We start from the raw sequence: 24,891 nt of genomic DNA on the forward strand, positions 1-24,891 counted from the left end.
ATGGGCTGATCTCGGTGGGCTCAAGGGCCAACCTCACAGTCAGGTGTGTTGGAGCGGCCAGGCTGCTGAGTGGAGACTCTCCAGAGGGCAAGGGGGAGCCAGGCAGTGAGTGGGGTCTTTCAAATACAGGGCAAACACCAGTGCAAATTCTGACACTTTGTTGTTTTTCTGCAGGAGACTCAGCCCCCCTGCTCTGTTACTCCTGAGGTGCCGGAGCCCCACGGCACCTTTCTGCCTGTGGCTGTGCAGTGTGTGTGCTGCAGATGGGGGATGACCACAGCCAGGCCTTGGTTTCTCAGCCAGAGAAGAAGTGAGGAAGAGGAGCAGACAAGCTGGTTAGTCCCATTCCTGTTGTGTGTTTGTGCTCTGGGCCTCTCAGAGGGGGTGTGAGGGTTCCCCAGGTCAGCAGCTGGGGGTGTTTGGGGGGCACAGCCACAGCTGATACCTGTGTGGTGTTCCTCCCTGAATGCTATTCCATAGCCAGAGCTGCCCGCCACTGTCCCAGCCTGTGGGAGGAAGCTTGGCCAAGTTACTGGATGAGGGGACATAAAGGTGTGCAGAGGGTCCCAAGGGAACCTCAAACCAGCTTTGTCTTTTGGGAGGTGAACCCGAGGAGAGGGATGGAGAGCATCAGGAAGGGAGGTTGGCAGTGTCCAAGCTGCAGACAAGGATGGGGAGCCTGGTGAGAAATTAGGGTGTTAATTTGGGTTGAGCTAGAGGTGCCAGGTTGCTACTAGGTGGTCCATTCCATGGAATCAGCAAATCCCTGCCTCTGGTGAACCTTTCTTGGACAGGGTGTCAGCACTGGCACGAAGCAGTGGGGACCCTTGTGAAGTGAGGACTCCTCTGCAGGGGCTCTTTGCAGGGCAGGACCAGAGAGCTTGGGCCTGTCCTGCTGTTCAGCAGAGCTGCTCTCTCTGGGATTTGTGGTCAAGGAGCCTCAGTGAGAGAAAAACTGGGTTTGCCAGTCCCACACTGTGTCTTGTGCTGAGTGGAGCTGCTTATATCCCTGGTGTCTGAACCGCTGCCCCGCGTGACGCGCGGGTTTGCAGTCCTGGTGCTCCCTAGGAGCAGCCTGACAGAAGTGAATGTAAAAAAAAAAGAGCTTAAAGAGCTGCTCAGAAATAGCCTGGAAACATTGTGTAGAGCCCCTGGGTGGCTTGTGCTTGGTGCTGTGCTCTTCTGCAGAGCCTTTTAGGGTTGCTCTGGAGGCAATTCCAGAAGAAGGCTTTCTTCGTCATCCCGTAGTCCCTGGCGGCTGATCCGTGGGCTGCTGGATGTGAGCAGAGAGGGGGGAAAAATGCCAGTGGGACTGCAGAGGATGCAAACCACAGTGACTGCTGCAGGCTGGAGGGGGGGGTGGCTCTGGCCAGAGCCCGGGCAGTTTGCAAAATCCATTGGAATGAGTTAGGAAGGCTGGACAGGGTGGAGAGGAGCAGCTGGGGAAGCGCAGAGCCTGGGAAAAGACAAGTCAGAAACTTTTCCTGCTAGTTCGTCACTTGTTGTCCCCAAGCAAAAGCTGGTGAATGAAGAGGCAGGCTGGCTGACTGACTGCCTTCCCAAAACGTGGCAGCCCCTTGGCCCTGCCCTGGGGATGAGCCACCCCTTCTCCTTCCTCCTGCTTCCTTCCACCCCCTTCCCCCACCAGTCTCCCGAGACTTTTTCAGTCCAGCTGCAGATAGCTTGGTTGCACCCGAGCGTCAAGATCTGAAGACCAGGAAAAATGTAGGATTGAGTAAAACTAACAAACCCTCCACAGCACCTCCCCACAGGCAGTTCTCTCTGGGGAGCTGCTGCTCAGGCTCCCCAGCTGCAGAGCTGAGGACTGGCTGGAGCTGGATGTGCCCGTGAGGTACCTGCAGGTTGTCCGGCCTTGCTCCCACCCGCTGCAGTTGCAAATACCCCTCCCTGTGCCAATTTTTCTCCCTCTAAAGCTTTGAGAGATACAGATGTTGTTTTCCATGACGGTGAACTCTGGCAACTGGTGTCTGACCTGTGTCTTGACCTCAGGATAAGCAGCTCCTGACTCCACACATTCATTTCTGACTCTGTAATGCTTCAACCTAGCACAGCCCCAGGCTGGGGTGAGTCACCCTCTCCCAGTGACTCTCTGGGACTGCTGGCATTGTCCTGCTGCTGTCCTGTGGGGAGGCAGAGCTGACTCCACAGGGCAGCCCCCCTGTCCCAGTGCAGCTGGGCCTGTGTGCCCTTGTCCCCCCATGCTGGAAGTAGTGAACCCCATCCCGGATGGAGCTGGAAATCCTCTTGGCTTTGCCTTATCAGCCACACCAAAGCAAACGCTGACCCTTGCATCCTGGGCTCGGCTCCTGGGAGGGGAGAGCAGGGGCTGGTCCAGCTCATGTGTGCCCTGCTGGTTTTTCCTCTCACAGGCAGAGACGTTTTGCTCGGATCCTTCCCCTCCTGTGCTGCTGGGGAGGTGGGGGAGGGCAGAGTTTGGGGGCACTGAGCTCAGTTCCTGTGGGTTCTGGCCGGCTCAGTGAGTTGCCTGTCGAAGTCAAAGCGCTGCCTGAGCAGGGGGAACAGGCAGCCTGTGGTGAAGGTTAGTGGGTTAGTCTGGGGCTGGTTCAGGGCTGGGTTGGGGAGCCAGATGAGTCACTGGTGCTGGGAAGGAGCGTTGGAACTCGGTGATGAAATATCCCAGTGCCTCACAGCCAGGTCAGAGTCCGGCAGCGGGAGGATGGGCAGGTGGGTACAGACCCTCTCCCTCAGGGAGGGCTGCGCTGAAGTCTGGGGTCTGCTCCAGTCTCAGGTGTCACTGGACAGATCACTTCAGCCTTGTCCTGCCTTCCCCCATCTGTAGGTGCTGGTGCTCCCACACCCTTTCCTTTCTTCCCGTCTCCTCCTGCCCTGTGGCAATTCCCAGACCTTTTTCCTTACCCCTGCCTTGTTTACCTGCAGCTGCTGCAGTTCTTACCCGGGTAGGGTTCCTCCACAATCCCCCATGGCCGTGCTCTAGGTGCAGCTGTGCTGGGAGAGCCTTGGATACTCAGGTAGGATGGTGGGAAGCCACAGCAAGGTTGACCCACAGTTCTCCCCTTCCTCCACCGCAGGGGGCAAAGGCCACGTAGGCCCCCCCAGGTCCTGGAAGGTGTTGAGCTGCATCTCACCCTGTGAGGCCCCTGTGCTCAAGCCCCAACGCTTGGTAAAGCAGCCTGGTGGCCAGGCTGACAGCACCAGCTGCTGACCTACCCTCAAAGGGGCAGCCTGGGGCAAGCAAGCGGTGTCCCCCAGCCCTGTGGCTGGAAGGCAGCCCACAAACACCCCAACAAGCTCGGGTGTGTGTGTGTGTGTGTGGGGTGGGGGGGGGGGGGGGGGGGGGGGGGGGGGGGGGGGGGGGGGGGGGGGGGAGGGGTTGGAGTAAACCCTGTCCTGCAAAAGGACAGAGCCATCTGGCCACTCCTGCTCTCCTGGGGGTGGGTGGCCCCCCTTGCCAAGAGGGGCAGGGCAGCAGGTGAGCAGCATGCAGAGAGCAGCTGGGGATGGAATCCATTCACGTTTCCAGACTAACAGACACAGAACCATAAAATCAGTCATTGAGATTGGAAGGGACCTTAAAGGTCACTAAGATCCAACCCCCCCTGCTTTACATTTATTTCCTGCCCCGTGGCTGCCAAACCAGAGGCACATTCGGTGTCCCTGGGCCGCGTGGGGCAGGGATGGGGTTCTCCAAGGGCCAGCCCAGTGCTCCACCAGCAGCACGTGGCTCCTGTCCTCAGGCAGAAAGACCAAGGCTTCTCAGCAGCCCTTGCTATGCTTCCCTGCAGGGTCCTGATGAGCACAAATGACGTGGGAGTTTTGCAGGAGTGAAGCCCAGGAGCAGCGTGTGAAGGAGCCGCCCAAGTCGTGACTCTGGGAGACACGAGCCTTGGCCTTCCTGCATGTGAGTGTGCTCTGTCCCCTCCTGCTTGGTGTCTGTCACAGGGTAGGCTCTTTCTTCCCCCTCCTTACAGCTATTTAGAATTATCCCAGATTGTTTGACCTCCTGGCTCCAGGGAATGGAAGCATTTGTCATCCCTGACAAAGGGGACCCTTTGCTGTCTCTTGTCTGGAGTTCTGAGCCACAAGCTCGTGTGGTTCCCAGGTCACTGGTGAACCCCACACCAGCTACTGCCATAAATCAGTGCATCAGGGAGACAAGGGGGCTGAGCCACACGCCAGCCTCACAGCACTTCAGCTCCTGCTCCTACATGTGTGAGCACAACATCCCTTCAGCCCAGCATGAGCTTCTCCCCCATCTTTGCAGTCCTTTAGTGCTGTGTTTAGTGGGTGAGCAATTGTGACACAAAGTTTTGGGTCTGAGAACCTGTTTCATAGTGATTTATGGTATAAGGATCTTCTGCACCTGCCTGCCCAGATTATGAAGGGAAACAAGGGACCAGTTTCCTGGGACCACATACCATAGAATCACAGAACACCAGGTTGGAAGGGCCCTCAAGGATCATCTGGCCCAACCTCTCTAGGTACTACTCTAGCTTATATGAGATGGCTCAACACCCTGTCAAGCTGAGACTTAAAAATGTCCAATCCACCACTCCCCTTGGGAGACTATTCCAATGTTTCACTGTCTCCATGGAGAAAAATTTACATGTTCAAAAAGAAACTGCCCAGGAGGGACTTGTGCCCATGACCCCTTGTCTTTTCCAAGTGACACCTGCTGACAAAAATCTGTGTGATCAGATTGACAACAGGAGAGTTTGATGTGGAGGATTTTTTTTCACTGCTACTGGCAGTGACTTTTATTTTAAGCCCTTTTTTTTTTTTTTACATTAAAAAATGTATTACCAAAAAAAAAAAAAAAGATGAACAGTAAGGCAGTTTGTCAGTCACTGTGAGCCAAAGTTTCCAACCCTCTAATATGAAACTAGACTGACACAGGAGCCACACTCTGGATCCAAAAGCCCTTGGAGAAATGAAGGTCTGAGGTGGGAAGCAGCAGCGGAACCTTGGGCACCTCTGGTGAGGGGAACAGATGCTGCTGCCATGGAGAAAGGAAAGAGGGATTCTCTGCACTGTAAAAAACAAATGAGCTTGCCTTTTATTTCTTCCAGTAACCTGGGAGGGTTTGCTCTGGTCTGGTCTCAGTTTCGAGGTTGTTTTGAGTATTTTTATTTTTTTTTTAAACCAAGTGAAATTTTCCCGTGTCAAAAGACAAAACTGGTTTTTCTTCCCCAAAGAATTCCAGATCACGGAGTTGACTGTTTTGTAAAGTCATGCATTAAAACAGCTTTACTCCCCCAGCAATGACTCCAAGAGCCTGTTCTGAACTTGCTGCTGAACACCAGCAGGGCTCGATGGTAGGAGGGGAGAGGGGATTCACTGTTCAGCAAACTTCCTTCCCAGACATCCCTCAACTTCTCTCGAGCTTGTCCTTCACCTTCTGCTGTTGGTTGAACAGAGATGGGGGAAAACCCCACCCCATTCCTTAACAGAACAGCACTGGTTTTGCTTTGCTTCAACCCTTCCTTTCTTCATTCCACACGTGGTATTTGTCCTCCCCCGTGGCAGTACCTAGAGCAGTCACTGACACTTTTTATCCAGCACTTCTCTTTTACCTTATGTCAATGATGCAATTTTTAGCTTTTAATTACTGGAGTGTGTCAAGCAAATCCAGATGCTTCCTAAATGTGGTGGGAAAACGTTGGATTCTTTTTTCTCATGCTTGTTGACAATGCAGGTTTGGCTTGTCCTAAGAGCTGCCTCAGACTCAGAGGGAGACAATTAGTGCCCCAGAGGGAAGACTGGCAACACCAATTGCTGGGTGAATTCTTGCACTTGCAGGGAGGTGGCAGGACATGGTTACCTTTCTGGGGAGCTTAAGAAAGTAAAAGAAGACGGGAGCAGGAGACCCGTGGACAGGAATGGAAATGAATGACACTGTGTGAAAGGGAGAACACTCAGGTAAGTAGAAACATCATGGTTTTTCTTTAATTATTAAGATTTAGCGACCAAAAAATACGCTCTGATAACCCGTTTCTGCGGTGAATCTATAAATAGATACCAGGTGCTGCTCTTGTGGATAAAGGAGCAGTACAGATGTGAGATGGTTTCTGGTTGCTCTTTTTGAAGTGTCAGATGGACTTGGTTTCCCACCTGCCAAAAGCACAGGCAAAACCTGAGAAGGTGCAGGGCTCAGGAGAGACAGACAGTTCTGTAGGTCCCATCGCCAACAGGCTCAGTAATGATTGAACAACCTTTTCCAGCAAAGATTTTTTTTAAAGTGTCTTTTGAAAAGTTTGCAGTTTGTCAAACTTGAGTACCTTTAAACTGCATTCTCAGTATTCCAGAGGTATTTCTAACATGTCATCAGTTGGTTTCATCTACATTTTGGCCTCAATTTTCAAGACTTTATTGAGGCAGAAAAATCCAATTAACTAAAACTGGAATTTTTTCCTTGGTAAAGACTTCAGGCTTGACCCCTAAAATCAGTAAAAACCCTCATCAGCCAGAAACTCAGACTGTTTGGGTAGAGCTCAGTGCAGCTCACTTTGATTCTTGCCCTGGTGCTAGTGGGATATTTAGACATTTTGCTACAAATCCTGCAGTTGGGTGAGAGTTGCCCTGGGAAGGTGAACCTCCCTGCTGCGTCTCCTGGGCTGGGGGCAGTGGGATGGAGATCATTCCTCCCACAGGAACCTGAGGAGCAGAACAAAAAAGTTCAGCAGCTGCAGCAGCCACAGTCTCATCTCCCTCTGAGGTTTCATCTGTGTGTAGGAGTGACTCATCACTAACTAAGGTCCCCAAGTCCCCGGGAGGGAGCTCTCCTGGCGCCTCTGGGACGGTTTTGCTGCGTGGGTGACGGGAACCAGAAGGGCTGCAGCCCTGGCTGGTGGGAAGAGCAGCACCAGAGCCTCTGGGAGGCCCCTTCCCAGTGCCCAGCTCAGGAGCAGGGAGGTGGAGGCAGCTCTGCAAGGGGAGCAGCAGCAGAGCAGCCACCTGCTCTGGCATCCTCTGCAAACAGTGGCCCCCGGGGTGAAGGCACAGCCCTGCTGCAGCATCTGCAGCAGGAAAAAGAAAACCACTTCCAAAATCCAAAGCATCTAACGACAACAAAAAAAAGGTTTAGGATCATGGACAGGCCACCCTGTTCCTCACAGAGCCTCGAGACCCGGGAGGATGAGAGTGGCAAGGGTTCTGTGGAAGCTGTTACCTCATCACCTGAAGTCTCACAACCAATTTGAAATTCCAGCGTCCTAAGGCACTTGGATTAATGAAGATGGTGACCTTCCCATCCCCACTGCCCAAGGAACAGATGTAAGAGCTGACGACTAAGACAGGAGAAAAAAAGCAGCATTTGTTTATGTGGACAAACATGAAAAAAGAAAACCCCAAAAAACAAAGAGGGGGCAGCTAGGCTGTCCCTGTGGTGCAGGCTGGGGGTGAGGGGACACTGCAGGAGCAGCTCAGGGCTGCAGATGGAACTGCTGGCTCTCAGTGTCACGGGTAGGAGCCAGATTCCCTGCAGAGGCTGAGAGGGAGGACTGGTGAAAAACTAGGCCTTTTGTGGAAGTGGGAAAAAAAAACCCAGGCAAAAACATGGAAATAGCCTGTTCCCTGGAGACAGGGAAACCAGGCCTGCAGTGCTCAAGCACTCTGGAAAAGCAAGGAGTCGATTGTCTGGGAATTAAGGAGTATGAAGGGGTTGGATCCAGCCTTCCTGAGCAGGGAGCCCTCCCTCCCGTGCAGTCATCCTGCCCTCAGCAGAGGAGCTCTCCACATTGCCCAGAGGGGGATGGTGAAGGAACACCACACACAACACCACTCTCAGCTGTGGCCCTGATGTGTATTTTGTCCTTTTCTGTAACACTCATAGACCATTAAAAAAAAAAAAAAAAAAAAAAAATCGATATAGTCTGATCATAAAAACCTCAGGGGGATATTTTAGAGGGAACTCATTTTTTTTTGTCCACAGATGAAAACACCGGTGTGGTGGGAGACTGAACCTGCGGTGGAGTGTTAGTCACTTGTAAACTGTAGGAGATGTGTGCACTTTACACCAACTGAAGAGAGAAGGGACAGGGGAAGGAATCTGCATCATTCCAGCTCCGATAACGTGCACGGCCTCCGGAATTCCTGTCCCCGTTCATGGAGCCATTTGTTGGATACTGCAAAGACATAAGGGTATTGGATCACCCGCTGGCTCCTGGTTCTGCCTCAGCTAAGCAGCTGGGAACGGCCAATTGTGAGTTAAGCACAGGATTAACTCATTTTTCTGAAGCAGAGTCATATAGAAATGGGCTAATAAATCCAAGAGGGGGTGGAAAAACCCCTTCCATTAGCTGCAAAACTATTAAAGAAGAGATAGGATGATATGTGTTTTATATATATATATAATAAAACACGCTCCTATATTTAATAGAGAAGTAGATGCAGCTGTAAAGTAGATTTCTTTATAAAGGACCTAATTTCTGGCTGCTTTTTATTCCACCACAAAGACCAGTGATCAGACAAACCACCAGCAGGGCCCCAGCCCTCCCAGGCACAGAGCCCCCCGGGGGGGCAGGGACACACACACTTACCCCATTTGTTCCCCACCAGCACGGGGCAGGCCGCGTGGCGGGTGCTGTAGTCGCCCTCTCCGCTGGGAAACAGGTTGTACCAGAACACAGCCGTGCCCTGGAAAGTGCAGTGGAAGCCTCAGCATTTTGCTGTGTGTGTGTGAAACACACCTTCACACCAGCTTTGTTAGGCAAAAAGCACGTGGGGGTTGTATTTCTGAAGGCTCCTTTCCATGTTCTAACATTTGCTTCCTTAAGGAATGAGCCTCGTCCTGCACTTGGCAGTTCATTTTTTCTGAGGAGCTAAGACAGTTTCAACTCTGGTTTCAGAAAGTAAGATAAATTTTAATGAAGTCCCCCTAGCAGGGCAGCAAAAAAACCTCCAGAGGGCAAAAACCCTAATGGGAACACCCTATTTCTGGGAGAATTCCCTAGGGATGCCTCAAGACTAAACCTACTGCTGGATCTGAGTATTTCCAGAGTGTTTGGAAGGGCTGTAAGGTTGTGCAAGGTCTGCCAGAGAAGCAGGGAAGTCCACAGGGTGACTGTGTGAACAGGCAGAGGAGCAGAGGCTCCTGGAATCACGGCTGCTGCTCCCTCATCCACATGGGAAGTAGCTGGAGAGCTGCTGGGAGCCAGCTCTGCCTGTTGTGTCGGGGAGCAGGGGGAGGGAGGGGCGGCTGCTCTGGGTCAGACTTACCTTTTTAGGCCAAACACTGGCTCCTACTTCAGGAAAGACGGTGGCTCCCCCTGCTGACACGTCGCTCATCTGGAAGGTGGGAAAAGGCCCAGGTGAGGTGCAAGCAGAGAGATTTCCCAGGCCTCACGTTTTGGTCCAAGAGAGGTTTCGCATGAGCAACGTCAGCGCTGGGCTGGTAAAAGCAGGTTCTTGAAGAACCCGGTGCCTCCCGAATGCAGAGCAGAGGCTGCAGCAGCAAGAGCCTTACCCAAGGGTGGAGCCCCCCCCTGAGTGTGACCCCTGCGAGGCTGGGGCAGGGAGGGGCTGTGGCTGGAGGCACCAGTGAGCCCAGCCCCCGGGGAACAGTGTGTCGGCGCTGCTGGGCAGGGAGGGACCTGGCAGCAGCACCGGGCAGGGAGCACTTACATAGAACAACCACGTCGCTATTCTGTTCCCGGTGCCCAGCTCCTTGAAAGCATCTGGCTCATCTTTCTGTGAAGCAAAGGGAAGAGCTGGTGAGTGTTTTGGGTGGTAACAGAACCACAGAGACAGGGACATGCAGGACAAGGCAGGTAAGGAGAGGAACCCATCTCCTCTGAGACCTCATCAGCTCCAGGAATGTGGATCCTTCCTTCTCCTCCCACTCACACACCCCATTCACTCACCTTCCCCTCACTCTGACCACTCACTTCCCACTCACGTCACGTCCAAACCACTCACTCACCCTCACCTCACATCACCCTCACCTCACCCACTCACCTCTCACCCTCACTTCACACTCACCCTCACCTCTCACACTCACCTCACACCAACTCTCACCTCACCCTCACCTCACTCATCCTCACCCTCAACTCACCCTTACCTCTCACATCTCACACATCACACTCACCCTCACATCTCACACTCACACTCATCCTCGCCTTTAACTGACCCTCACCTAACACTCACCCTCCCCTCACACTCACTCTCACCATTCCCTCACCTCACCCCAACTCTCACCTCACACTCACCCTTCACCTCTCACACTCACCCTCAACTCACCCTCCCCTCACTCTCACCATCACCTCACCCCAACTCTCACCTCACATCTCACCCTCACATCTCACCCTCACCCCAACTCCCACCTCGCACTCACCTCACACCCTCACTTCACACTCACCCTTCACCTCTCACATCTCACCCTCACCTCTCACTCACCCTCACCTCACCCCAACTCTCACCTCACATTCACACCACACACACTCACTCTCACCCTCACCTCACACACACCATCCACCCAGTCACTCTCAAGTTCCACTCGTACCCTCTACTCAAACATCCAGTGCCATCTACTCACTCGTGTCACCCTCACACTCTCCACTCACTGTCCCACTCTCACCATCCACTCCTCATCACACCCACTGACCCCAGTCACTGAGCATCCACTCACTCGTGTGCCCCTCATGCCTTCCACTCACCCTCACATCCCATTCATGCCATCCCCACAGTCCCAGTCACACCATCACTCCCAGAACATGCAGACACCACCACGCAGGAAGGACGGTGCATCCAGCCACTCGTGCCTCACTCCTTGCATCCTCCAGCTCCCATTTCCACCTTCCCCTCACTTACCACGTCACACCACCCACTCACAGTCCTGCACACGCATCAACTCACACCCACTCAAACCATCCCTGTCCTCTCCCATCACACTGCAACCATCCACTCCCTCACAGTTCCACTCAGGCCATCCACTCACCCTCAAGTCACACACCATCCCCTCCCTCTCTGTCCCACTCACTCCATCCTCTTGTGTGCACTCACTGTCAGACCCCACTCATACCATCCACTCACACTCCACTCAATCCCACCCTTCACTCACTCACAGCACACACTCCTTAACACCATCCACTCAGTCTCCATGTCCCACCCAGTCACACATCCCCTCACTCACAGTCCCACTCACACCCACCACTCACTCTTTTCTCACTCACACCATTCACTCACTCTCACCTCCCACTCAAACTGTGCACTCATGGTCCCACTCACACTCTCCATTCACACCCTCCACTCACTCTTTTCTCACTCACACCCTCCACTCACTCTCCTGTCCCACTCACGCCCTCCACTCACTCTCCTGTCCCACTCACTCTCCTGTCCCACTCACGCCCTCCACTCACTCTCCTGTCCCACTCACGCCCTCCACTCACTCTCCTGTCCCACTCACTCTCCTGTCCCACTCTCCTGTCCCGCTCACGCCCTCCACTCACTCTCCTGTCCCACTCACACCCTCCACTCACTCTCCTGTCCCACTCACGCCCTCCACTCACTCTCCTGTCCCACTCATGCCCTCCACTCACTCTCCTGTCCCACTCACTCTCCTGTCCCACTCACTCTCCTGTCCCACTCATGCCCTCCACTCACTCTCCTGTCCCACTCACTCTCCTGTCCCACTCACACCCTCCACTCACTCTCCTGTCCCACTCACGCCCTCCACTCACTCTCCTGTCCCACTCACGCCCTCCACTCACTCTCCTGTCCCACTCACTCTCCTGTCCCACTCATGCCCTCCACTCACTCTCCTGTCCCACTCACTCTCCTGTCCCACTCACTCTCCTGTCCCACTCACACCCTCCACTCACTCTCCTGTCCCACTCACACCCTCCACTCACACCCTCCACTCACTCTCCTGTCCCACTCCCACCCCTCATTCCCACCCCCCCTTCCTGTGCCTCATGCCAAGGCCACACGCTCGTGCTTACGGAGCAGCCCTCCCGGCTGCTGGAGGGGGCTGGGTTCCCAGCAGCAGGGTGATCTGGAGGTGGTAAGTCACACACAGCTATGCCCAGTAACTAACCAGCTGAGGCAGAGGCATTATTGCCAGAGTCTGCAACTTGGGCTGGACCAGAAATACACTGGGAATCTCCAGCAGCACCCTGGCCTGTTCGTGTCCCTCCAGCTTTAGACTGAAGTTGAGCCCTTTGCTCAGGTAAGAACTCTCAGTCATCTCAGTGGAATCATTTTTAATTCAGTTTTTCAAGACAAGCCTTGTTGCTCTGCAATGCCTGAGGAGTTTATCCCTTCAGCTGGTGGTTTAGAGGGCTTGTTCCACTACCATGGATTAGAGATGCTGAAGAGCTACGTAATTTAATACACATTAAAGAATGCAAATTGTGCCACAGCCAAGAGGCCAGGTGACTCTCTCTCTCTCTCTCTCTCCTCCATCTCTTTACTTGCCCGTGCAAAGTCAAAGTGGGGTTCATACTGTCCTCCCACTCCATAATTTGCCACCTGAAAAAGAAAACACAGCGCTGGTGAAGAAGAAAGAGGTGAAGACAGGAACCAGGACTTACCCTTCCAAAATCAAAATGAGGCTCATACTGGCCTCCTACTCCATAGTTGGCTACCTACAGTGAAAGGAGAAGCAGAAAAGCTAGTAAAGCAGTAGTTTATCCAGACAAGAACTTGACACTGTTCTACAAGCTTTCCACAGGTGAAGGTTAAAATTCAAGGCCCAGGAAATGACCAGTCTCTGGCAGAACTGAGCTGCACCCACACAGCCAGTGCCACCCACAGCTCTGACCTCACCCAGGGGAGGAGCTGAGCTTTAGGGGCTTAGCCCTTCCCTCTGCCTGGACACCAGCTCCCAGCAAAGCCCCAGCTGAGCATTCCCAGGGCTGGCTTTCCCTAAGAGCTCTTCTTCCACCCCAGCTGAGCAGCAGGGACACTCTCTGGTACCTCCCTGGGGCAGAACAATCTTTTCCTTCTGTAACAACATTACAAGCTACATGCTCTTCAAAATGGGCCGTGAAGCTTTGACATCATCCAAGTTTAAATCACTTTTTGATCTCTATGTCAATAAAAAAGGAGCCACTGTCTTTAGTTGACTGGTGTTTTTTTTTAATTTTATTTTTTTTCCATCTCTGTGTATCCATAACCTCAATTTTTTTCAAGCAGACACCTGGGCAAGTTTCCCATCAGGAGCTGAGATGCAGTTAGCACAGTAGTGCAACAGCTTTCAGGCCCCACCTTCTAGGTGTCCCACTTTCTAGGGATTCACATTGTTCACAAGCAGAGAAGCAGCTGTTCAGGGAGGCTGTTAAGAGCCTCAAGCAAATTAATATAATTAAGTACTTCTCAACACAATTCCCTCCAGCTGCAGGGACAGCCAGGCTTTCCCACATCACAGACTGGCCTCCTAGGACCAAGGACAGGATGGCAAATCTAAACACCTCTTCAGTCCTCAAGTGTCAGTCAGGCTGAACCTTTTACTCTCCCTAGAGCAGCAAATCTGACCCTGCAGCAATGAAACTGATTTTATTAGTGCAAATCAAAAGGAACCACACCCATCTGGAGCTGGAGCTGTCACTGTCTCTCCTATCTCACTGAAGGAAGCCACCTCACACTGAAGGAAGTGCTGCTCTGCAAAGACCACTTCCTTTCTTCCTCCCTCCAGAAAACCCTGTCACTCTTTCCTGGGCCTGGAATCAAATCCCCCATCAAAACCTCAGTGCTGGGGCTGAAGGAGCTTTAGGAGCCACCTCCCCAGCAGCACCCCAGAGTGCTGCACACAAAGCCACCCAAGCCTGAGCTGCCATTCCCCCCCCCCTTGTTCCAAGAGCCTACCTGTAGTTCTTCTGCTGTGGAGACATCCAGGCCTGTCAGGTCCTGTATCCTGGTGTTAATGCGAGACACCACGGGGCTCTCATAGCCAGACAGCCAAGCACTAAGGAGGGGGGGAAATTATTCAGGTGTGGTGGTCACAGGTAGCAAGCCAGCAATACAAAAGCAGCATCAGGAAGTACTTAGAATTTAAGACGATTTTTTAAAATATATATACATGTCAAGAATTTGGTAGGATGAGCAGAAATATTTCCAGGGCATGAGAAAGGCCTGCATGTCATTCATAATTGTGTTGTCTAGACAGAACACTTGCAGCACTGGTTTAAGAAAGCTCTAAAACTAAGGGCCTCAATTCCCACCCTGGACTACTAAATGACTGAAGAAAATGCTCCAATCAGGGAAATCTGTTCTAAAACAGATACAAAACAGTTTTGTCCTTACCTACTTAGAAGAGCTCATTTAAACCCCGTATCTGATGCTTTTTGAAGCTTGGGCCAGGAATAGGTGAGACACCTGATTTAGCACACGTGGAGTCTGGGTGGTTGCATCGTGCACTTACAGATAAGCACCCATCATCTGTCCTTCCACCTTACTTACCTGTGCAAAGGTACTAGAAACCATATAAAACCATCAATGCATAAAATTATCTACCATTTTCCCTGCTGAACATTTTCTACCAGAGCAGCCTACTACAAATTTGGTATTTGGCATATTTCAGGTACACCATGATTTTTAAAGGGAAAAAAAAAACAAACCCAAACACAACCCAACTTTTATATTAAACAAGCCCACTCTTTTAAATTTAAATATTAATATGAAACATCAGCCTCACTGTCCCAAAGCCATCTGCAACGTTTGCCTCCTGCTGTAAATTTTTTCAGCTAGAAATACTGCATCTAAGCTAGCTGGCAAACTAGTCAGCAGAGAAAAGTACAAGGAGGTGGAGCAGCAGCTCTCCAGGAGAACAGCTGGAATGACCACAACTCTGTGCATCCCTGCTGGATCCTTCCCAGCTGTGATCACACCCAGGTGCTTACCTGGAAACATGCATATTTTCCCCTGGGTTTACAAGATAAATATTTTGTTTTCTTTGGAAAAAAACCACCCATTTCATCCGCTTACTGCTTGCTGTTTTTTTTTGAAAAACAAAACACTCACCTGCTCACATTTATTTTTCTTTTTTTCCTTGTTTTTCTTGCTGCTTTACTCACCCACTGTAGCCCGTGCACCTTCATTTTACTGCTCCTCTTTTCCCTCTCTCTACCCTCCCTGGTTCTCTTTACTTCCCTTGGCAGTCCCTACTAGAACAACATGAATGATTCAGGCCCCCTGTTTTCCCTCTTTTTCCAGGAGAATGACGATAGCCAGCAGTTCTACCTTTTCTCTAGCCTTCTGGGCTCATCAGTGGCTCCTGCTTGTACCAGGACAGAAATACCTGTGCTCGCAGCTGAGCTGGCAAGTACACCCCAGTGTCTCTACTCAAATGACCTTTCAGATCTCTACTGAATGAAGGTTGTTTTCTTGCAATAAATAAGAAATAAATAAATCACATCCAAAAAAAGATCAACACCAGACCACTTGGCATGGGAGGAACAGCAGCATGACACGTGACACGAGGCACTGACACAGGTTACAGAATCTCTACGAGCGTTTGGTTTTCAAGTGACAAATGAACTACAGATGATGAAGATGTCTCAAGACAGACTTGCACAAACACATCCACAGATCCATCCACTTTTAAACATGGTTAGTGTAAGGAAGTGTTACAGTGCAACCTTCTTGAAGGTGGCAGAACCTCAAGCCTGCATTTACAAAGCGTTCCCCCCTCAAAAACACCCAAACCAACCAGGCAGCTGTGCAGCCACATGCTCTGCAGCCATGTTGAACAGATCATGCTCACAAGCACTTTTACCCCCACACTTACTACACAAGAAAAGCCCCAACACAGCCACAAGCAAGCCCATCAATGTGTAGGGTCTCACTGCCTCTGGCCAGGCTACCATAAGGACTTCAAGGAGAAATTTTTTTTTAAAAAAGGCCAAAAAAAAGCAAGCATTTTTACTCCATTGGTTATTTAGAACTGAAGGGAATGCTTTGAGTATTCCAACAGGGAGAATGCTACAGCCTTTCATGAAGTCAAAGTACTATATATATGTCTTTTAGAAATAAAATTAATTGCCCCAGGATACAAAGACAGTCTGTGAAAGGTGGAAGAAACACAAACTGAAACTGTATTTCCAGTGCCAGCCTGTCTGCTGAGCAAAACTCAGAGGGAGGCATCTACTGCTGAACAGCTTCATGTGAAGAGCCAGAGTGTGATTTACCCCTGGGAGTGTCACAGAGGGTGCAGGGCCTGCAGGGCCCCCATCAGCATCAGGAGGTCTCTGTGCCTCCTGCTGCATTTAGGATGCACCACAAGGGCCTTCTGTTCCTGCAGGCTTTGCCTAGTGACCGTCACATGAGGTAGCAACCTGTCCCACATTGTCCTCTTCTGCTGCTAGTCCCAGCCCTGGCCCTCTGCTGACATCCAGGTAAGTGTGTGCCTGGTTGAAAACCACTTATAGTCAGTAATGGGTACTCCTTCACACAAAGGACTCTCCTTTCCTGTTCTTCTCTATGAAAAGGAAAAAGAGGAAAGAGAGGGGCAAGGGGAAAAGAGAGGGGCAAAAAAAAGAGGAGAGGGGCAAAAAAAGAGGAGAGGGGAAAAAAAAAAGAGGAAAGAAGGGGGAAAAAAAAGAGGAAAGAAGGGGGGAAAAAAGAGGAAAGAAGGGGGGAAAAAAAGAGGAAAGAAGGGGGGAAAAAAAGAGGGGAAAAAAAAAAAAGAAAAAAACCAAGGATTCTATGTATGTGATGCAGAATAACAACCTTAAATTGTGCTCAGAGGACTTTTTTCTTTCAGTGTACACACAGCCCAGGGTCCAGCATGACTCAGTAAGTGCACATAGCTGTTCTGCAGTGAGAACAGCTTTGTGAAGTTGCTCCTCTGACAAGGTAACTGGCATGAGCAGCTCTGTCACATTTCTGAGCAGCTGACACCTGAGGGCAGAAAGCTTTGCAACAAAAAGGGACAATCCTATTTCTTGGGAAGTCCTAGCATGGCAGTCTAGGATGTGACTTTACTCACTGGGGGATTTGGTATTTCCATCAGCCAAAATTCCCAGACTACAAAGCAATAGTATTTTGGTGTCCCACTTGGCTTTGTAAAATGACACCCACAAACCAAGCTAATACATTACAGCAACTGAAAGGATTTAATTAGAGGGCTGAATATTTCTTCTTTCTCACACTGAGATCTGGCTTTTAACAACTTTTATATTCATTACCTACAGCCAGCAGCAATTACATGCACTCCTCCCTCTTAGGTGTCTTATTAGAAATTGTATTAGCACAAAATTTATATTCAGAAATAATTTTAGATTAAGCAGGAAGGAACAGACAATTGTTCTGACCTACATGACATACAAGGGCTTATACACCCAAACAAAAGCTCATCTCCTCCAACTGCACCAGTCAGTCTGGTGTCAGACATTACAAAGCCCACCTCCTCAGTCACACAAATACTGCCAATGTATCTTTTAAAACTTCCTAAAGTGTACTTAGTATGTGAAAAGTACTAGGAGAGACGCAACAGGGAGTGAAGAAAAGCACAGACTGGGTATTTCTGAAAGTGGAAACTTTCACATCATATGCTACCAGCTCCAACTGGCTGCTGGGAAGAGAGATTTTAAAAAGCAGCTTCTCTAAAAGCCATGTCAGAGGGGGCTGAGTTTATTCTGGTCCTGCACACAGCACGGCTTGATGGTTCTCCTCCAGCTGCTGGCAGCCTGCCCCCTTTTATACAGCCTGCCACGTACTGCACAGCAAACAGTAGTCCTCTCAAAGAGAGGAATGCTGTAATTTAGAAGTGCATTTGCTAGGAAAGAATGTTTGAAGGGGGAAAGCAGTCATCTATTAAAAAAATAAAGCAAGCATTTTTTTTGGTTTTCAGGAGCAATGATTCATCTGGAATCCAAAGCAGCTCCAACACAAAAGGCATTTCTACCAGAGGTTCTGCAGGAGAAGCTCAGGGATCCAGAATTAGTAGCAGGACCCTTCTGAAGCAGTCTGGCTTGGGGATGGCTGTCACCTCCTGCTGTACATTCAGGTGTCAAGTTCTGTTTTAAAGTATATATATCTTAAACAATCTGCATATAGAAGAATGCAAGGGGAAGCATGAGAAGGGAAGTCCCCCTCCACCCTCAAAAAACTGTCTTCACTAACTTGGCAACATGCTGTGCCCCATTTTCTTGTATGTTTCTTTGCAATCCTAATTCCAGTTTCCAGTGAGATACTGAATTATAAATAGTAGCTCAGTAATATTGGATTAAATTCTCTGAGTTCCTTTGGTCTGCTAGAAGGAAGGCCCAGAGCACCCAGCCTTAAAGGTGTCAGGGCGTCATTCACCAGGCAGTGGGCACCAGGTGGCTCTGCTCTGGGCTTGCAGCTCACACACCAGGGAGGCAGCAGCACCTCACAGCCAAGGGCTGTTGATCAGAGTCCCCAGGCAAGGGACAGCACACACTTAATGCCTGATTCAAACCCAAAGAGAAACAGTCATTTTGTCATGTTGCAAAGCCAATAAAGGAGGTGATGGCAAGTGGGATGTGGCTGCCCCATCAGCTGCTGGCAGCCACGAGGGAATCAGCTTTTCCTGATGGGTGTTGTCTAGTACTGCTTCTTCTGACTGAGGCATCTGCACTAGTCTCAAGGCATTAACACTTCCCACTAGGGAAAAGTCAAAACTCTGTACATTTAAACAGGTCATCTGTTTCAATAGGGACCAATTATACATCTCAATTTCAATCCTGGTCACCTTCTCTAATTCCTAATTCTAATTCCTAGCACATCAAGTTTGACAGAAACACTGAGGATGTGTTCAAATAGCTTAACAAGCTCCTTCAGTAAATGCCCCAGAGTGTTCTGCATCAGGACAAAGCCCAAGGACCTGAATACAAGCTTTCTTTAAAATACAGTCACAGACAACCAAGACAGGACAGACTTAGAAATTAAATTCAAAAAAATAACAATTAATGCAACACTTGTCAAAAAGGAAGACCTATGTTCCTAAAGTCGTTCTGGAGAGGGTCTGTGAAGGTGGTTTTAAGAAACAAGCATGGAAGAGCTCACCAGTTTCCAAAGGACTCCCACTCCCTGCTCTGATGATTAGCAGACCCACAGACTGCTGAAGCTGCAAGGCAGTTCTCAAGTGTCTAAAAATACAAGTTTTCAACTTGCCACTACTTGTAACAGGTGTGGCTTTATGGATCAGACTTCAGCTACAATGGTTTTCAAGTTGCCATGAGAGTTAAAATCATTCCCCAATCCATCAACTTCTTGAGATCAAGTACTGTGAAGCACTTTTCATCTTTTTACAGAAATTCACAGCCAAGTAAAAACCCTTTAGCTACCAGCCATTCTTATGCCAGGGTTCTTGCTCAAAGATGTTGAAAGAACACTAGTTCTCTATTAAAGCAGCAACTACTCTCCCTCATTTAAAGAAGGAAATGGTGAAAGGTTGCCAGCTAGCTTTCATGTGCTATTGCCATGAACTGCAGCAGCTCCCCAGTGAGAAGCAGCAAGCACCAGCAGGGAAGCTCAGAGGCAGAGGGGAGCCACAGGCAGCTGTTAGTGAGAGCGGAGCCCCGTGCTGTGCTCAAGGTTTAGTAGGTTAGTTGCACCAGACCAGCCATGCACAGCAGAAGAGGGCACTTCCATCATGGCCACCACTAACATTTTAGAACCATTTTCTATTTCAGCAGCCTGCTCTCATGTTAAAAGGCAGCCCTGCTTGCTCTAGGCCATTCTCTTTCTTCTAAAGCAAGACGAAGTGATGCACAATCCTCATTTGCCCCACGTTTAGAGATGAAGCAGCACCAACCCAGAACAGACTTCCTCAGACTACGTACACTTTTTGGAAGACGCTCCCCTTACCTCTTAGAGACTCTGTAATGTGCTGTGGTCAGTTTCCCAGTCTCAGGGTCATGAACAGTAGCACGGCTCAGCTACAAAAAGAGAAAGGACAAGGGCTTACCCACCTCATAGGCTGCTTTTTTGCCAAGCCACAGGTGTTTGAAAGGGTTCCGATTGGTCTGGATGGTATGCAATGCTCTTAGGTTGGCAATGTTAGAAGGGCAACAGAAGCTGTAGCTGCCACGTCCAAATCAAATCAAATTGGTTGGAAAAATTTGGTTAGATTGTCCTTTCACTTTTTTCCTCCTTTTTTTTCCTTTTTTTTTTTCTTCTTTTTTCCTTTTTTTTTTCTTTTGAACGAGAGACTTTCTGCAAATAATTTGTGATGCTGAGTTTCACAGACAATTCCTCTTCACCCAGAAGTGTAGCCCCTGTCAGAATTCTGGCTTAATTCTGGTGGAACGCACGGCCAATCTTTAACCACCACTGCTAGAACTAGGGGAGGTGGTTTCTTTTAGAACCAGCCAATTTTGGAAAACACAGACTGATGTCAAGACTCGTAGTACTTAACAGACAAGCTGGAAAGAACCAGGAGCCTTGTGAAAAGGAGGCTGGATTCTGCCAGGTCTGCATCAGGAGGAGGTAGAAGAGCCCAGACAGGAGAGCAGGATTATCTGGGACAATGAAACGCCGTGTGAGTAACGAACATGTGTTGTGTGTGTCCCTCCAGCACAGTGCACAGTAAGGAGCTGAAGCATCTCTCAAAGGCACTTCAAGTGGTCTGCTAGATCTCACAAGGAAAGGGAGGACAATTTTCATTTGGTGAGAAGAGCAAGGGGAAGGAAATAGTGAAAAAATACAGACTCTACTGAAGGTTCTGTAGCATCACATTTTTTTTTTTTACACTGAATGTAGACTTGCAAGAATCTTGCACAGATCATCTTTTGAGAGCACATGCTGAGGAGGTGATCAAAAAAAGAAAGAGGAGCAATCCAAATACACCCCCAGAACTTCTAGCTGAAGGAAAAGACTAAGAAACTCAGCAGTAACAGCCTGTTACAGATCTGCACGTAACAAAGCGGTGGACTCCAAAGTTGTCTTTTTAGCCCACCTCTTCTCTTCCCATAATGAGCAGGCTCTCCACACTCATTGCAGGCCCACAACATCTGGCACGGAGCTCTCTTACCTTTTGCTAATTCTGTAATGTGCCGTCTCCAAGGCTCCTGTTATGGGGTTTGAAATGGTGGCTCGCCTCAGCTGTGAAGCGAACCATCAGAACAGTTGCATTACAAGCACATACTGCATCCCAGCAATCCGACCATTCAGAAGCCTACGGGGAAACGCCACGCGAGCCGCCGCGCCAGCCACCCCGACACCTCCTGCCGTGGTGCTTCTTGTATGGAGGGGTGGAAAGTCATAAAGCACCGAAGGGGAAGGAGGGGAAGTCTCCCATTTTACTAAAACCAAGCTTTTTTGGGTTTGTGTTTTGGTTTGGTTTTGGTTTTTTTTAAAAAACGTAGTGTTTGAGGAGATCAAGTTTTCCAGGAGGCGACGTTTCCATTTCTGTAGCAAGAAGAACAGTCGCCTCAATCAAGCAATCTAGAAGCTTTCATTTCCTTCCCAGTGCAACAGCTGCTGGAAGCAGTACAGGATTATGGCATGTGCACAATTGGTCCTTTGTTAGCACTCTGTCCTGTGCCTGTAAGAGGGGCTTTACAGTTAAACTGAATTCAGGCAGCACTGTGATCTTGTACAAGCACATGATGAATAGAAACCCTACCTACCTTTTTGGTTCTTTCTATACCAAAAGCAGCACTGGACTCCCTTACCACTGACTGCTAAACACACATGCAAGTCCACAGGCACATTTCCATTCCTAAATTACACAGTGAGAACTCCTGGCTCAAGGCTTTCCTTTCCCTCTCTTGCACTCAGCTTACTCAAAGCCATTACATCCCTATAAATACTCTGATTCAGAACCTCAGGAGTGCCCACTAACATCCTTCATGCACTGCCAGACACACTCCAGCATTTCTAACTGGGAAGGGTGAGTTGCAGAGCCCAGATTTTGGAAAAGGCACAAGATGGCACCCCAAGTCCCATACAACTACAAGACGTCCTTTTCTGTTGTTCAGTTAAGTAAAATGAGGCCTCTCCATGCCCACTAACTCAAAAAGGTACTAGGGAACTCTTCCTGTGCTGCCTCTCCTCTCCAGCCATGCAGACACCTGTCAGAATTGAGGCACAACCTATGACTCCAGCAAGACTCCCAGAGCCAGCCAGGCTGCCAGCACAGCAGAGGGCTGGGCACAGAGCAGACAGCATTGCCTTCCAAGAGGCAGCAATGGTGACAACCCAAGAGCACTGGGAAGAAGGAGATGACCTTTCAAGTCTCAAAAACACAATCCTCTTGCTACACTCGCTCCTGAGCCCTGCAAGGCCTCAGCCATAGGAAATACGTGGAACATGTGCCTACAGATGCTTCTGCATTGATGAACTACCCATCTCCAAGTCCTCCCCACAAGCCAAGCATTTGATGGGAAGACAATGATCTCCGCAAGTGCAGAAGATAAAATCACCACATTCACAAGTTCTTATTTTCAGTGCTGAGACTTCTTTCTACTCCATAAAGAAGGGATTCTGTCTTGTACCACGGATGTAATGCCAGACCTTGCACAGCAGCAAAGGGGCTTAGGGACCCAGAGAGAAACAACTGAGGCTCTGATTTTTAGACCTGCAGCCTGACAGAACAAGAAGTGATGTTTTACAGACAAGTGAAGAGAATTGTTTGCACTTCTTGCTTACAGGTTGTCACCTTAGAAACGTAACACATCAGTCTTTAGGAAGCTTTAAAATCACCTTCAGGCTACCTAGCACTTAGTGCAGTGGCCAAGGACAGGCTCTTCCCGTATCCAGGTATAACCCACTGCTGGTTTGCTTTGATGGAATAATGTACCAATTTAACTAACTACATATTCAAAGCACATCTGGAGATGCAGTCGCACCAACTGGATACAGAAGGCAACTCTGTCAGTTTGCTGGTTTTGTCCTGGACACTCCTGTTGACTCTGACAGTTGAGCTGCCCTGGATTACTCCACATTCAGAATCAAAGAACCTCAGGATCCAGTTTCTGAAACAGGATTTGATGTGAAAAAGAAGCAGAGTACCACTAAGTACTACCCTCTTAAAGCTCATTCATCTGCAAGCAACTTCCAAGCCTGGGAGACCGAAGTCAGTTTTATACTGAAAGGAGAATACAACACTCACTCTTGCCTACACAACATGGCATTCCAGGGCCAGAGGAACTTCTGGCTTTCCTTCTGACTTTCCTTTCTCTGTGTCACCACTCTGGCAAACACAGACTTGGAGAAGAAAAAACAAAAAGCAGAAAACCAAACAGAACCCAGATGACAGATATACTTCAAGGCAACCCCGCTGCAGTCCCTTTGTTCTCTGTTGCAGAACATTCTCCTCCTTATCTGAAGCAGCCTGCACTGAACTCGTGTCTGCTGGAAGAGTCTGACAACCCTGCCCTGCCGTTACCTGGCTCTCTCAACTACACAGATTTCCAGCTCCCCCACTGTCTCCTTCAAAGAGCATGTCACCAAGTGCTACCAGGTGAGAAAAGCAACGTGTGAGCGCACACATCTGCATTCCAGAGGAGGCAGAACCACAGGCACTCAGACAGAAAACGACACGAGGAAGGCCCAGCAGTGTAAGGCATTTACCCTCGGCTTGGCGAGCTCTTTCACCGTTTCGATCTCTTCGTCGGAGATGATGTCCAGGAAGCGAACGATCCGAGGTTTGTCCCACTCATCTTCCTGTTTGACAGGGCCCAGGATGTATCTAGGATTCCTGTTGCCGTCGTAGTAGCGGCAGAAGAGTCTTTTTTGTCTCCGAGGAGTCTGCAAACAAGGAGGAGCAAGAGATCATCAGACACCTTCCATATGACATCAATGCCTCTGTGAAACAAGAGGTCCTCAAAACAAGAGCTGGGAATAATTCACCTTCCCTACCCTAGTGGCATGTTAAAGAGACTGTTTGAGTTGGAGAAAGCAGTACTTTCAGCACTTTAAGATTACTCTGTAATACTGCAACATGCAATACTTTACCACAGTCCTATTAAAAATGATTTTACCACTAAAAACACACCCTCGTGCAATTGCATGTAAATCTAGACCTTCCAGCATCCTTATTCCATTCATGACAATTATGCAGCACATCCAAGTGAGCCAGCAGCGCCTGCGGCAGCAATACTTGTCTGCTGGACAGAATGAAGCAGGGAAGAAATCCAACAGACACTAATCCTCACTGCTACCCACCCAGACAACTGCTCTAAAAACTTCCTTGCTTTCACAACACAAACAAATTCTTGGCATTGCTTTGTTACACTTGGTTTCATACATTTGAAAACAGTCTACTCCACTTTACCATTTTGAGACCCTCCCCACGGCACAGCATTTCGTACTTCCTTCTCTCAGGCAGGTAATCCTTTTTCTTAACCTCAGTTTCCTTCTCTGTCTGCTCTTCTGAATCTGTGCTGGACTTATTTGCTTCTTTTTCTTTAGCCATGATATATTCGAAGTATTTCATGTTTCCGTTTGCTCTTTGATGCTCAGGATCTATAGACAAAGAAACAGACAAGTATCACTGGCGAGCTCCCAACTTGTGAAGAAGTATCCAGAAAAGGCCATTCAGAGAAAGAAAAAGAAAACAGATGCACCCTACTGCTCCTCAGACAGAAATTAGAAACATTGACTCTGGTCTGAGAGCACTCAGAGGATAGCTAAAACTGTGAGCTAAGCTGGAAGTGATGCTGGCCTGCAGCATGCTCATATCCTCACTCAGCTGCAGGAAAACACACACAGAGCTTTCAGGCCTAAGCTCAACATACTCACAGGTAAGTGCTTGCCAGGATCCTCCGCAGGCACAGAGGCTCAAGCACAAAGAAAAAGGGTTTGGCCCTTCCAGCCAGTCTTACCAGAGAGGGACAGACAAAGGAAAGGGGACAGGAAGAGAGCTGAGATGGCATGACTGGCTTCAAAGCTATAAAGTTCCCCGGTGGGAATTAACATTTCTGGTGACAAAGCTTTTAACAACCACTAAACTTACAGAATCAGATTCGGTTCATTATTAAATGGTTC

At 49.4% G+C, this 24,891-nt stretch overlaps 1 protein-coding gene across 6 annotated transcripts in view; it reads right to left on the bottom strand.

Moving 5' to 3' along the window:
* Nucleotides 1–7,895: 7,895 nt before the first annotated feature.
* The window catches only part of P4HA1 (prolyl 4-hydroxylase subunit alpha 1), a 36,857-nt gene continuing 19,861 nt past the window's right edge, over nt 7,896–24,891 (bottom strand). For 2 of the 6 annotated variants that reach the window (XM_051618065.1, XM_051618061.1), the window contains exons 7-15: nt 24,179–24,369; nt 23,476–23,652; nt 19,768–19,838; nt 13,801–13,900; nt 12,528–12,581; nt 9,622–9,687; nt 9,217–9,285; nt 8,538–8,634; nt 7,896–8,123 (exon numbers count right to left, since the gene is read on the bottom strand). In XM_051618065.1, the coding sequence (XP_051474025.1) occupies nt 8,053–8,123; nt 8,538–8,634; nt 9,217–9,285; nt 9,622–9,687; nt 12,528–12,581; nt 13,801–13,900; nt 19,768–19,838; nt 23,476–23,652; nt 24,179–24,369 (896 nt within the window). In that variant the 3' untranslated portion in view covers nt 7,896–8,052. Of the gene's footprint in view, nt 8,124–8,537; nt 8,635–9,215; nt 9,286–9,621; nt 9,688–12,411; nt 12,582–13,800; nt 13,901–19,767; nt 19,839–20,932; nt 21,004–23,475; nt 23,653–24,178; nt 24,370–24,891 lie in introns of those variants that run through there. The other 4 variants (XM_051618063.1, XM_051618064.1, XM_051618062.1 and 1 more) reach the window with 4 other exon arrangements.

This window comes from Apus apus, chromosome 4 (genome assembly GCF_020740795.1).
Source record: "Apus apus isolate bApuApu2 chromosome 4, bApuApu2.pri.cur, whole genome shotgun sequence".
NCBI lineage: Eukaryota > Metazoa > Chordata > Aves > Apodiformes > Apodidae > Apus > Apus apus.